Genomic DNA, 13,822 nt, shown 5'->3' on the forward strand with positions numbered 1-13,822 from the left:
GTCTGGGATTGAACCCACGACCTCCTGTGTACCAGGCGAGGTAGTCAACATCTCTCAGGGTCTGGGATTGAACCCACGACCTCCTGTGTACCAGGCGAGGTAGTCAACATCTCTCAGTGTCTGTGATTGAACCCACGACCTCCTGTGTACCAGGCGAGGTAGTCAGCATCCCTCAGGTTCTGGGATTGAACCCACGCACTCCTGTGTTCCAGGCGAGGTAGTCAACATCTCTCAGTGTCTGGGATTGAACTCACGACCTCCTGTGTACCAGGCGAGGTAGTCAACATCTCTCAGTGTCTGGGATTGAGCGCTCGACAGCCTCGCATTCGAAAGGGGCAGTGGGGTGGTGGTGGGGAGGTGGAGGAGTGGGGGGGTGGTGGTGGGGGGGTGGAGGAGGGGGGGGGGGTGGTGGAGTGGGGGGACATGAATGGTCAAGCGAGGGTCGAGATAAATCAACGCTGGCATTGGAGGTCATCAAATAATAATTATTTTTTTTATCAACATAAAATGGAACTGTGTTAATGTGTGCGTCTGTTCCAAATGTTTAGCACGCTTGAAATTTCCCATGTGGGTAGTTGCCAGACTCCTACACAATGCAAAAAGAATAAAAAATAGACTTTTTATTTTGGGGGCGGGGTTGGGGTCGCAATGACGACTCATTTTGGACGGCAAGGGAGCGGTGACGTCACATCTGTGACGTCACGCGTCGCGCCTGCTGACGTCACGCGGTGCGCCTGCTGACGTCACACCCCACACCGCCCCCCCCCACCCTCCGCGTAGGCTGTGAATTAATCCACAAGAATCACTCACCACTACTCACTCACCACTACTCACTCACCGCTCTCACTCACCGCTACTCACTCACCACTACTCACTCACCGCTACTCACTCACCGCTCTCACTCACCGCTACTCACTCACCGCTCTCACTCACCGCTACTCACTCACCGCTCTCACTCACCGCTACTCACTCACCGCTCTCACTCACCGCTACTCACTCACTGCTACTCACTCACCGCTACTCACTCACCGCTACTCACTCACCGCTCTCACTCACCACTACTCACTCACCGCTACTCACTCACCGCTCTCACTCACCGCTACTCACCACTACTCACTCACCGCTACTCACTCACCGCTACTCACTCACCACTACTCACTCACCGCTACTCACCACTACTCACTCACCGCTACTCACTCACCGCTACTCACCCACCACTACTCACTCACCGCTACTCACCGCTACTCACTCAACCCCAACTCACTCACCGCTACTCACTCACCGCTCTCACTCACCGCTCTCACTCACCGCTACTCACCGCTACTCACTCACCGCTCTCACTCACCGCTACTCACTCACCGATACTCACTCACCGCTACTCACCGCTACTCACTCACCGCTACTCACTCACCGCTACTCACTCACCGCTACTCACCGCTACTCACTCACCGCTACTCACTCACCGTTACTCACTCACCGCTACTCACCACTCTCACTCACCGCTACTCACTCACCGCTACTCACCACTACTCACTCACCGCTCTCACTCACCGCTACTCACTCACCATTCTCACTCACCGCTACTCACTCACCGCTCTCACTCACCGCTCTCACTCACCGCTACTCACTCACCACTACTCACTCACCGCTCTCACTCACCGCTCTCACTCACCGCTACTCACTCACCACTACTCACTCACCGCTACTCACTCACCACTACTCACTCACCGCTCTCACTCACCGCTCTCACTCACCACTACTCACTCACCGCTACTCACTCACCGCTCTCACTCACCGCTACTCACCGCTACTCACTCACCGCTCTCACTCACCGCTACTCACTCACCGCTCTCACTCACCACTCTCACTCACCGCTACTCACTCACCGCTACTCACTCACCCCCTCACTCAACCCCTCACTCACCGCTACTCACTCACCGCTACTCACTCACCGCTCTCACTCACCGCTCTCACTCACCACTACTCACTCACCGCTCTCACTCACCGCTACTCACTCACCGCTACTCACCACTACTCACTCACCGCTACTCACTCAACCCCTCACTCACCGCTACTCACTCACCGCTACTCACTCACCGCTCTCACTCACCGCTCTCACTCACCACTACTCACTCACCGCTACTCACTCACCGCTACTCACTCACCCCCTCACTCACCGCTACTCACTCACCGCTACTCACTCAACCCCTCACTCACCGCTACTCACTCACCGCTACTCACTCACCGCTACTCACTCACCGCTCTCACTCACCACTCTCACTCACCGCTACTCACTCACCCCCTCACTCAACCCCTCACTCACCGCTACTCACTCACCGCTACTCACTCACCGATACTCACTCACCACTACTCACTCACCGCTCTCACTCACCGCTACTCACCGCTACTCACTCACCGCTACTCACCGCTACTCACTCACCACTACTCACTCACCGCTCTCACTCACCGCTACTCACTCACCGCTCTCACTCACCACTCTCACTCACCGCTACTCACTCACCGCTACTCACTCACCCCCTCACTCAACCCCTCACTCACCGCTACTCACTCACCGCTACTCACTCACCGCTACTCACTCACCGCTCTCACTCACCGCTACTCACTCACCACTAATCACTCACCGCTCTCACTCACCGCTACTCACTCACCGCTCTCACTCACCACTCTCACTCACCGCTACTCACTCACCGCTACTCACTCACCGCTACTCACTCACCCCCTCACTCACCGCTACTCACTCACCGCTACTCACTCACCCCCTCACTCAACCCCTCACTCACCGCTACTCACTCACCGCTACTCACTCACCGATACTCACTCACCGCTACTCACTCACCGCTCTCACTCACCGCTACTCACTCACCGCTCTCACTCACCACTCTCACTCACCGCTACTCACTCACCGCTACTCACTCACCCCCTCACTCAACCCCTCACTCACCGCTACTCACTCACCGCTACTCACTCACCGATACTCACTCACCACTACTCACTCACCGCTCTCACTCACCGCTACTCACCGCTACTCACTCACCGCTACTCACCGCTACTCACTCACCACTACTCACTCACCGCTCTCACTCACCGCTACTCACTCACCATTCTCACTCACCACTACTCACTCACCGCTACTCACTCACCGCTCTCACTCACCGCTACTCACCGCCACTCACCGCTACTCACTCACCACTCTCACTCACCGCTACTCACTCACCACTACTCACCGCTACTCACCGATACTCACTCACCACTCTCACCGCTCACTCACCACTCTCACTCACCGCTACTCACTCACCGCTCTCACTCACCGCTCTCACTCACCACTCTCACTCACCGCTCTCACTCACCGCTCTCACTCACCGCTACTCACTCACCGCTACTCGGGTAGTCAAGCCAGTTTTAATCATCTAAAAAACAACAACTTCAGGTACACAGGAAGCAGGGCTCGACTTACGAACGCCCGCACTTACGAGTGAGCGAGTAGGCGAGTGAGTGGGTGAGTGAGTGACTGGGTGAGTGAGTGAGCGAGTGAGTGAATGGGTGGGTGGGTGAGTGAGTAAATGGGTGAGTGGGTGGGTGGGTGAGTGAGTGGGTGGGTGCGTGAGTGGGTGAGTGAGTGACTAGGTGAGTGAGTGGGTGGGTGAGTGAGTGAATGGGTGAGTGGGTGAGTGAATGAATGGGTGAGTGAGTGAGCGAGTGAGTGAATTGGTGGGTGGGTGAGTGAGTAAATGGGTGAGTGGGTGGGTGGGTGAGTGAGTGAGTGGGTGGGTGAGTGAGTGGGTGGGTGAGTGGGTGAGTGAATGAATGGGTGAGTGAGTGAGTGAGCGGGCGAATGGGTGAGTGAGTGAGTGAGCGGGCGAGTGGGTGGGTGAGTGAGTGACTGGGTGGGTTAGTGGGTGGGTTAGTGAGTGAGTGGGTGGGTGAGTGAGTGGGTGAGTGAGTGGATGGGTGAGTGAGTGAATGGGTGAGTGGGTGGGCGAGTGAGTGGGTAAGTGAGTGGGTGGGTGAGTGAATGGGTGAGTGGGTGGGTGAGTGAATGAATGGGTGAGTGACTGAGTGAGTGAGTGAGCGGGCGAGTGGGTGGGTGAGTGACTGGGTGAGTGGGTGGGTGATTGAGTGGGTGAGTGAGTGACTGGGTGAGTGAGTGGGTGGGTTAGTGAGTGAGTGGATGAGTGAGTGACTGGGTGAGTGAGTGAGTGAGTGGGTGAGTGAGTGGGTGGGTGAGTGAGTGAGTGGGTGGGTGGGTGCGTGGGTGAGTGAGTGGGTGAGTGAGTGGGTGGGTGAGTGGGTGGGTGAGTGAGTGGGTGAGTGAGTAAATGGGTGAGTGGGTGAGTGAGTGAGCGAGTGAGTGGGTGGGTGAGTGAGTGGGTGGGTGAGTGAGTGGGTGGGTGCGTGGGTGAGTGAGTAAATGGGTGAGTGAGTGAGTGGGTGAGTGAGTGAGTAGGTGGGTGAGTGAGTGGGTAAATGGGTGAGTGGGTGAGTGAGTAGGTGGGTGAGTGAGTGGGTGGGTTAGTGAGTGAGTGGGTGAGTGAGTGAGTGAGTGGGTGGGTGAGTGAGTGACTGAGTGGGTGGGTGAGTGAGTGAGTGGGTGGGTGAGTGAGTGAGTGAGTGGGTGAGTGAGTGGGTGGGTTAGTGAGTGAGTGACTGAGTGAGTGACTAGGTGAGTGACTAAGTGACGAGGTCTCCCACGGTGCCCTTCTTCGTGTGAGTGTCTTGTCTCTCTCCGTCAGACATCGCGAACCGCTCTGGGACTGCATGGCCAACAACATCAACAACATCAACAACATCAACAACAACATCAACAACATCAACAACATCAACAACAACATCAACATCAACAACAACAACATCAACAACAACAACAACATCAACAACATCAACAACAACAACATCAACAACAACAACATCAACAACAACAACATCAACAACAACATCAACAACAACAACAACATCAACAACAACATCAACAACATCAACAACATCAACAACAACATCAACAACAACAACATCAACAACATCAATAACAATATCAATAACAACAACCACAACAACCACAATATCAACCACAACATCAACATCAACCACAACATCAACAATCACAGCATCTAATAAAGGAGGTCTAATGAATCACAACATCAACAAGTTAATGCGTTGGTTGTGGTGGTTGTCATGATGGTGGTGGCGGTAGTGGTGGTAGCGGTGATGGTGGTAGCGGTGAGTGAGTAACGGTGAGTGAGAGTGGTGAGTAGCGGTGAGTAGCGGTGAGTGAGAGTGGTGAGTAGCGGTGAGTGAGAGCGGTGAGTGAGTAGTGGTGAGTGAGCGGTGAGTAGCGGTGAGTGAGTAGCGGTGAGTGAGGGTGGTGAGTGAGTAGAGGTGAGTAGCGGTGAGTATCGGTGAGTGAGAGTGGTGAGTGAGTAGCGGTGAGTAGCGGTGAGTAGCAGTGAGTGAGTAGCGGTGAGTGAGAGTGGTGAGTATCGGTGAGTGAGTATCGGTGAGTGAGTATCGGTGAGTGAGTATTGGTGAGTATCGGTGAGTTAGTATCGGTGAGTATCGGTGAGTGAGTATCGGTGAGTGAGTATCGGTGAGTGAGTATTGGTGAGTATCGGTGAGTGAGTATCGGTGAGTGAGTATCGGTGAGTGAGTATTGGTGAGTATCGGTGAGTGAGTATCGGTGAGTGAGTATCGGTGAGTGAGTATCGGTGAGTATCGGTGAGTGAGTATCGGTGAGTGAGTATCGGTGAGTGAGTATTGGTGAGTGAGTATCGGTGAGTATCGGTGAGTGAGTATTGGTGAGTGAGTATCGGTGAGTGAGTATTGGTGAGTATCGGTGAGTGAGTATTGGTGAGTATCGGTGAGTATCGGTGAGTGAGTATTGGTGAGTATCGGTGAGTGAGTATTGGTGAGTATCGGTGAGTATCGGTGAGTGAGCCTCACCCTGGTGATGTCTGGGTGATCTCGTCCACGCGGGAGCGGTGGATCTGGAACGACGGCGTCACCCAACGGCCGCAGGAGCAACACTCACCTCGCCAGCTGAAGGCACCCAACTTGCAGAGACACTTGGGGCACTGCAGCTGTGGCGGTGGTGGTGGCGGTGGTGGTGGCGGTGGTGGTGGTGGTGGTGGTGGCGGTGGTGGTGATGGTGGTGGTGATGGTGGTGGTGATGGTGGGGGTGGTGATGGTGGTGGTGGTGATGGTGGTGGTGGTGGGGGTGGTGGTGGTGGCAGTGGTGGTGGTGGTGGTGATGGTGGTGGTGGTGATGGCGGTGGTGGTGGTGGTGGTGGTGGCGGTGGTGATGGTGGTGGTGGCGGTGGTGGTGGTGGTGGCGGTGGTATTGGTGGTGATGGTGGTGGGAGTGGTGATGGCGGTGGTGGTGGTGGTGGTGGCAGTGGTGGTGGTGGCGGTGGTGGTGGTGATGGTGGTGGTGGTGGAGGTGGTGGTGGTGGTGGTGATAGTGGTGGTGATAGTGGTGGTGATGGTGGTGGTGGTGGGAGTGGTGGTGGCGGTGGTGGTGGCGGTGGTGGTGATGGTGGTGATGGTGGTGGTGGTGGTGGTGGCGGTGGTGATGGTGGTGGTGGTGGCGGTGGTGGTGGTGATGGTGGTGGTGACGGTGGTGGTGGTGGGGAGGGTGGTGGTAGTGGCGTTGGGTGGAGGAGGAGCGGATAAATAAAGAATTATTGATCGATTTATTATTGATGCATCGATAATGACGCACGTGCGTTGTGTCACGTGACGTGTACACTGCCGTGTACATTGCCATACGCTACACCACTATACACTACACTATACACTACACTATACACTATTATACACTACACTATACACTACACTACACACTATACTATATACTACACTATACACTATTATACACTACACTATACACACTACACTACACTATACACTACACTATAAACTACACTATACACTACACTACTATACACTACCCTATACACTACACTAATATACACTACACTATACACTACACCGTTATACACTACACCACTATACACTACACCACTATACACTACACCACTATACACTACACTACATTATACACAACTGTACACTACACTACTGTACACTACACTACTATACACTACACTATACACTACACTACTATACACTACACTACTATACACTACACTACTATACACTACACTCCTATACACTACACTATACACTACACTACTATACACTACACCACTATACACTACTATACACTACTATACACTACACTACAGTATACACTACACCACTATACACTACTATACACTACACTACTATACACTACACTATACACTATATTTTACACTATACACTACTATGCTCTACACTACTACACTACACTTTCCACGACTATACACTACTATACAGTGAGGGAAAAAAGTATTTGATCCCCTGCTGATTTTGTACGTTTACCCACTGACAAAGAAATGATCAGTCTATAATTTTAATGGTAGGTTTATTTGGATAGTGAGAGACAGAATAACAACAACAAAATCCAGAAAAATGCATGTCAAAAATGTTATAAATTGATTTGCATTTTAAAGAGGGAAATAAGTATTTGACCCCCTCTCAATCAGAAAGATTTCTGGCTCCCAGGTGTCTTTTATACAGGTAACGAGCTGGGATTAGGAGCACACTCTTAAAGGGAGTGCTCCTAATCTTAGCTTGTTACCTGTATAAAAGACACCTGTCCACAGAAGCAATCAATCAATCAGATTCCAAACTCTCCACCATGGCCAAGACCAAAGAGCTCTCCTAGGATGTCAGGGACAAGATTGTGGACCTACACAAGGCTGGAATGGGCTACAAGACCATTGCCAAGCAGCTTGGTGAGAAGGTGACAACAGTTGGTGCGATTATTCGCAAATGGAAGAAACACAAAAGAACTGTCAATCTCCCTCGGCCTGGGGCTCCATGCAAGATCTCACCTCGTGGAGTTGCAATGATCATGAGAACGGTGAGGAATCAGCCCAGAACTACACGGTAGGATCTTGTCCCCCTGCTCAAGAAAGCACATATACATGCCCGTCTGAAGTTTGCCAATGAACATCTGAATGATTCAGAGGACAACTGGGTGAAAGTGTTGTGGTCAGATGAGACCAAAATGGAGTTCTTTGGCATCAACTCAACTCGCCGTGTTTGGAGGAGGAATGCTGCCTATGACCCCAAGAACACCATCCCCACCGTCAAACATGGAGGTGGAAACATTATGCTTTGGGGGTGTTTTTCTGCTAAGGGGACAGGACAACTTCACCGCATCAAAGGGACGATGGACGGGGCCATGTACCGTCAAATCTTGGGTGAGAACCTCCTTCCCTCAGCCAGGGCATTGAAAATGGGTCGTGGATGGGTATTCCAGAATGACAATGACCCAAAACACACGGCCAAGGCAACAAAGGAGTGGCTCATGAAGAAGCACATTAAGGTCCTGGAGTGGCCTAGCCAGTCTCCAGACCTTCATCCCATAGAAAATCTGTGGAGGGAGCTGAAGGTTTGAGTTGCCAAACGTCAGCCTCGAAACCTTAATGACTTGGATAAGATCTGCAAAGAGTGGAACAAAATCCCTCCTGAGATGTGTGCAAACCTGGTGGCCAACTACAAGAAACGTCTGACCTCTGTGATTGCCAACAAGGGTTTTGCCACCAAGTACTAAGTCATGTTTTGCAGAGGGGTCAAATACATATTTCCCTCCTTAAAATGCAAATCAATTTATAACATTTTTGACATGCGTTTTTCTGGATTTTGTTGTTATTATTCTGTCTCTCACTGTTCAAATAAACCTACCATTAAAATTATAGACTGATCATTTCTTTGTCAGTGGGCAAACGTACAAAATCAGCACGGGATCAAATACACACACGTACACACACACACGTACAGACACACACACGTACACACACACACGTACACACACACACACGTACACACACACACGTACAGACACACACACACGTACACACACACACACGTACACACACACACGTACACACACACACGTACACACACACACACGTACACACACACACACGTACACACACACACGTACAGACACACACACACGTACACACACACACACACGTACACACACACACGTACACACACACACACGTACACACACACGTACACACACACACACGTACACACACACACACGTACACACACACACACACGTACACACACACACGTACACACACACACACACGTACACACACACACACGTACACACACACACACACGTACACACACACGTACACGTACACACACACACGTACACACACACACACACGTACACACACACGTACACACACACGTACACACACACACACACGTACACACACACGTACACACACGTACACACACACACACACACGTACACACACACGTACACACACACACACACACGTACACACACACGTACACACACGTACACACACACACGTACACACACACGTACACACACACACGTACACACACACACGTACACACACACACACGTACACACACGTACACACACACACACACGTACACACACACACACACGTACACACACACACGTACACACACACACACACGTACACACACACACACGTACACACACACACACACGTACACACACACACGTACACACACACACACACGTACACACACACGTACACACACACGTACACACACACACACACACGTACACACACACACACGTACACACACACGTACACACACGTACACACACACACACACACGTACACACACACGTACACACACACACACACACGTACACACACACGTACACACACGTACACACACACACGTACACACACACACGTACACACACACGTACACACACGTACACACACACACGTACACACACACGTACACACACACACGTACACACACACACGTACACACACACACGTACACACACACACACGTACACACACGTACACACACACACGTACACGTACACACACACACACACGTACACACACACACGTACACACACACACGTACACACACACACACGTACACACACACACACACGTACACACACACACGTACACACACACACACACGTACACACACACACACACACGTACACACACACACACACGTACCACGCACCGCGACAGGCAAACGACTCCCAGAAAGCAACAATTTACCGGCGCCTCCATGACGCCCACAAGGGCGGCCTCCATCCAGCGGATCGGCTCCACGAAGAGCGACGTGCACGCCCCACCGGGCACCAAGGGCGACGTTCCGGCCCCACCACCTCCTCCTGCTCTTCTACCGCCCCGGCCGGCCCCACCGGGCACGCGGCCCTGGCCGCTGGGGCCGCCCGGGGCGGGAGAGGAGGAGGAGGAGGAGGAGAAGGAGGAGGAGGAGGAGAAGGAGGAGGAGAAAGAGGAGGTGGAGGAGGAGAAGGAGGAGGAGTCGCCTGGCTCATGAGCTAGGACGCTGGAGCCACGGAACAGGGTCCGCCTGGGGAGTGGAGGGGGTGGGGAGGGGGAGTGGGATTTGTGAGTGTGTGTGTGTGTGTACATGTGTGTGTGTGTCTGTACGTGTGTGTGTGTCTGTACGTGTGTGTGTGTGTACGTGTGGGTGTGTGTGTCTGTACGTGTGTGTGTCTGTACGTGTGTGTGTACGTGTGGGTGTGTGTGTCTGTACGTGTGGGTGTGTGTCTGTACGTGTGGGTGTGTGTCTATACGTGTGTGTGTGTGTGTGTCTGTACGTGTGTGTGTGTGTGCCTGTAGGTGTGTGTGTGTCTGTACGTGTGTGTGTCGTGATCGTCTGTGTGTGTGTCTGTGTACGTGTGTGTCTGTCTGTACGTGTGTGTCTGTCTGTACGTGTGTGTGTGTCTGTCTGTCTGTACATGTGTGTGTGTGTCCTTGTACGTGTGTGTGTGTCTGTACGTGTGTGTGTGTGTCTGTACGTGTGTGTGTGTGTGTATGTACGTGTGTGTGTCTGTACATGGGTGTGTGTGTGTCTGTGTGTGTGTCTGTGTATGTGTCCGTGTGTGTGTGTGTGTATTGTCCGGCAAAACAACCCCCTACCTCCTCGCGGTGCCGGACGGGCAACTCTGTCGTGGACAGTGCTGTGGGGGGAGATCCAATTTTGATTGGCTCCTCCCCTCATGGCGTCTGTGTCCACCACAGTGGCTAAACGGGGGCTCTGGAAGGGTGCGAGGGGCTGGTAACCCCTCCACCTTCAAAAATTTACCACTAAACCACGTATAAAATATCTAACTCATAAGCTTGTGCCGGAGGCCCCGGGGGGACAGGCGTCTATGACATCTCCTGGCCAAACCCCAATTGGCGGAGCCAGGAGATTGAATCTCCACCCTCGGGGCTCCTCCAGAAACAACGAAAAGCCACTTCGTGTGGCCACGTGGAATGTTCGAACACTCACTGCGGAGGAGAGGCTGCCACTCCTCTGTCGGGAGCTGGACCGGTACCGCCTGGATCTATGTGGCATTCAGAAGGTCCGGTGGACCGGTTCTGCCTCATGCCACCATGAGGGGTGGACAGTCCTCTACTCGGGGCAGCAGACTGCCAAACAACAGGGTGTGGCTCTTCTTTTGGAGAAAAGAATGAAGGGGGTGTGGGAGCGTGGCGGTGAGGTGTGGGAAGCTGTAAGCCCCAGGCTACTTTGGGCTCGCCTTCCCATCAACCGGAGGCGAGGAATGGTGGTCGTGGTTACTTATGCCCCCACCGAAGATGAACATCCGTGGAGGGATGCAGGCAAAGCCAATGAGTCAGATGCCTTCTATGACCTCCTGTCACAGGTGCTGGCTAAAGTGGCCCCTCGGGAGAGAGTCATCATGTTGGGTGACTTCAATGCCCGAGTTGGTCATGATACTGGCACCTGGTCTGGAGTGATTGGAGGGCATGGGCCAGATCAGCTCAATAACAACGGTAGGAGGCTGCTAGATTTTTGTGCAGCCCATGGGCTTGTAATTACCAACACGCTGTTCCGGCATCGACGCATCCACACAACATCATGGATGCATGCCGGGTCCAAGCAAGAACATCTGCTGGACTACATAGTGACGGACAAGCGGATGCGAGCCCATGTCCTTGACACCAGGACCTACCGTGGAGCTGATCTGCCCTCTGACCATTGACTAGTCATCCGTAAGATGCGCCTGCCATTCTTCCACTCCGGTGGTGGGTGTACACCCAGGACCCCATTCCAACATAAAGTGGCCTGGTCTCAGTTATCTGATGAAAGTTGCAAGCGAGATTTTCATCATCGCTTGCGGCTGGGATTGGCATCGTCCCCGACTCCTCCTGATGTCGAGGGTAAATCGGCGAGGTTTAGGACTGTGACTCATGCAGCTGCAATGGCTGCTTTGGGTACGCGGTCCAGACCTCCCCAGAGACCCTGGCTGACAGAGGAGGTGTTCAGGATGGTTGAGAAAAAGCGACAGGCCCACTGTCATCGGCTACAGAATCCCACGTCAGAGAATGAGGAGGCTTACCGCAGCCTTCGCTCGGAGGTTCGGAGAGCCGTGAGGCGCTGCAAGGATGGGTGGTGGTCGCGGGTTGCTGAGGAGATGGAGTCTGCCTCAGTGGCCCGTGATCACAAATCTCTATTTAACTCCATCAAAAAAGTAACCTGCAGCGCCACACCTATTACCATCATTAGGGGAAAAACGGTGATCCAATCTCCGACCCCCAGGAACAGGTTTGCAGATTTGCTGAGCATTTCTGTGAGGTCCTGGGGGAGGGAAAATCCCTCAGCCAGGAAAACATCGTGGCACAAAGTGAGGATGACCCTGCTGAGGCTGCGGTGCCTCAAATATTGGAAGAAGTCACCCCCTGTGAGTGGCAGGCTGAGGTGCCATCTGTTGAGGAAGTACTGAAGGCGATCCGGAGTCTGAGACCAGGAAAGGCAGCAGGCAGAGATGATCTCCCAAGCGAAATGCTGAGGGAGGGCAGCGTTTGTGCACAGACTGCCCTATATGACATCATAACAACAGTCTGGACCACTGGACGTGTTCCGCAGGATTGGAAGGATGCCCTGGTGGTCCCCCTTTTTAAGAAGGGGGACCGCACACACTGTAACTACAGGGGCATCTCACTCCTCAGTGTGCCAGGAAAGGTCCTGGCAAGGATTATTCAACATCGCCTTGCCAGGCACGCTGAGGAGAGGCTTGCGGAGCCCCAATGCAGTTTCAGGAAAGGGCGGTCCTGCACAGATGCCATATTTTCTGTCCGTCTGCTACAGCAGAGGTATAGGGAATTCCAGCAAGACCTATATCTCTGCTTTATTGACCTGGTCAAGGCCTATGATACCATCAGTAGGCCTGGGCTCTGGGTTGTTCTTGGTGCTTTTGGAGTACCTGACCCTCTGCTCACGATCATTAAGGACCTTCATGATGGTGAGCGGGCCCGGGTAAAACTACGTGGCCGAGAGTCAGAGCCATTCCCTGTACACCTTGGGGTGCGACAGGGATGTCCTCTGGCTCCCACATTATTTAACATCTATTTTGACCACGTAGTTCGTGAAGCCTTCAATAGCTGTACTGGGGGAATCTCCATATGGTACAGATTTAATGGGAGGCTGATCGATGCCCGGATGCGGTCAAGGGATGGCTCCCTATTGCTCAACCACGTTATGTATGCTGATGATTTGGTAATAGCTGCTCATTCAGAGGAGGAGTTGGAGACGCTGCTGCTGAGACTGGAGCGTGCCACTAAGAGGTGGGGCCTTACCATCAGCTCCACCAAAACTAAGCACCTGCCTGGGTATTTTGTACCATCAGACACTCCACCCCCACAACTCCCAATCGGTGATGGGG

The 13,822-nt window shown here is 52.8% G+C and overlaps 1 protein-coding gene across 1 annotated transcript in view; it reads right to left on the reverse strand.

Annotated features, from left to right (window-relative positions):
* Positions 1-3,401: 3,401 nt before the first annotated feature.
* The window catches only part of DUSP12 (dual specificity phosphatase 12), a 29,525-nt gene continuing 19,104 nt past the window's right edge, over positions 3,402-13,822 (reverse strand). Inside the window, exons 7-9 of the mRNA XM_076056523.1 lie at positions 10,182-10,500; positions 5,956-6,092; positions 3,402-4,772 (exon numbers count right to left, since the gene is read on the reverse strand). Coding sequence (XP_075912638.1) covers positions 4,748-4,772; positions 5,956-6,092; positions 10,182-10,500 — 481 coding nt within the window. The 3' untranslated portion in view covers positions 3,402-4,747. The remainder of the gene's footprint in view (positions 4,773-5,955; positions 6,093-10,181; positions 10,501-13,822) is intronic.

This window comes from Petromyzon marinus, chromosome 76, assembly GCF_048934315.1.
Source record: "Petromyzon marinus isolate PM22_M1 ecotype Great Lakes invasive population chromosome 76, UKy_Petmar_22M1.pri1.0, whole genome shotgun sequence".
In the NCBI taxonomy this organism is placed as follows: domain Eukaryota; kingdom Metazoa; phylum Chordata; class Hyperoartia; order Petromyzontiformes; family Petromyzontidae; genus Petromyzon; species Petromyzon marinus.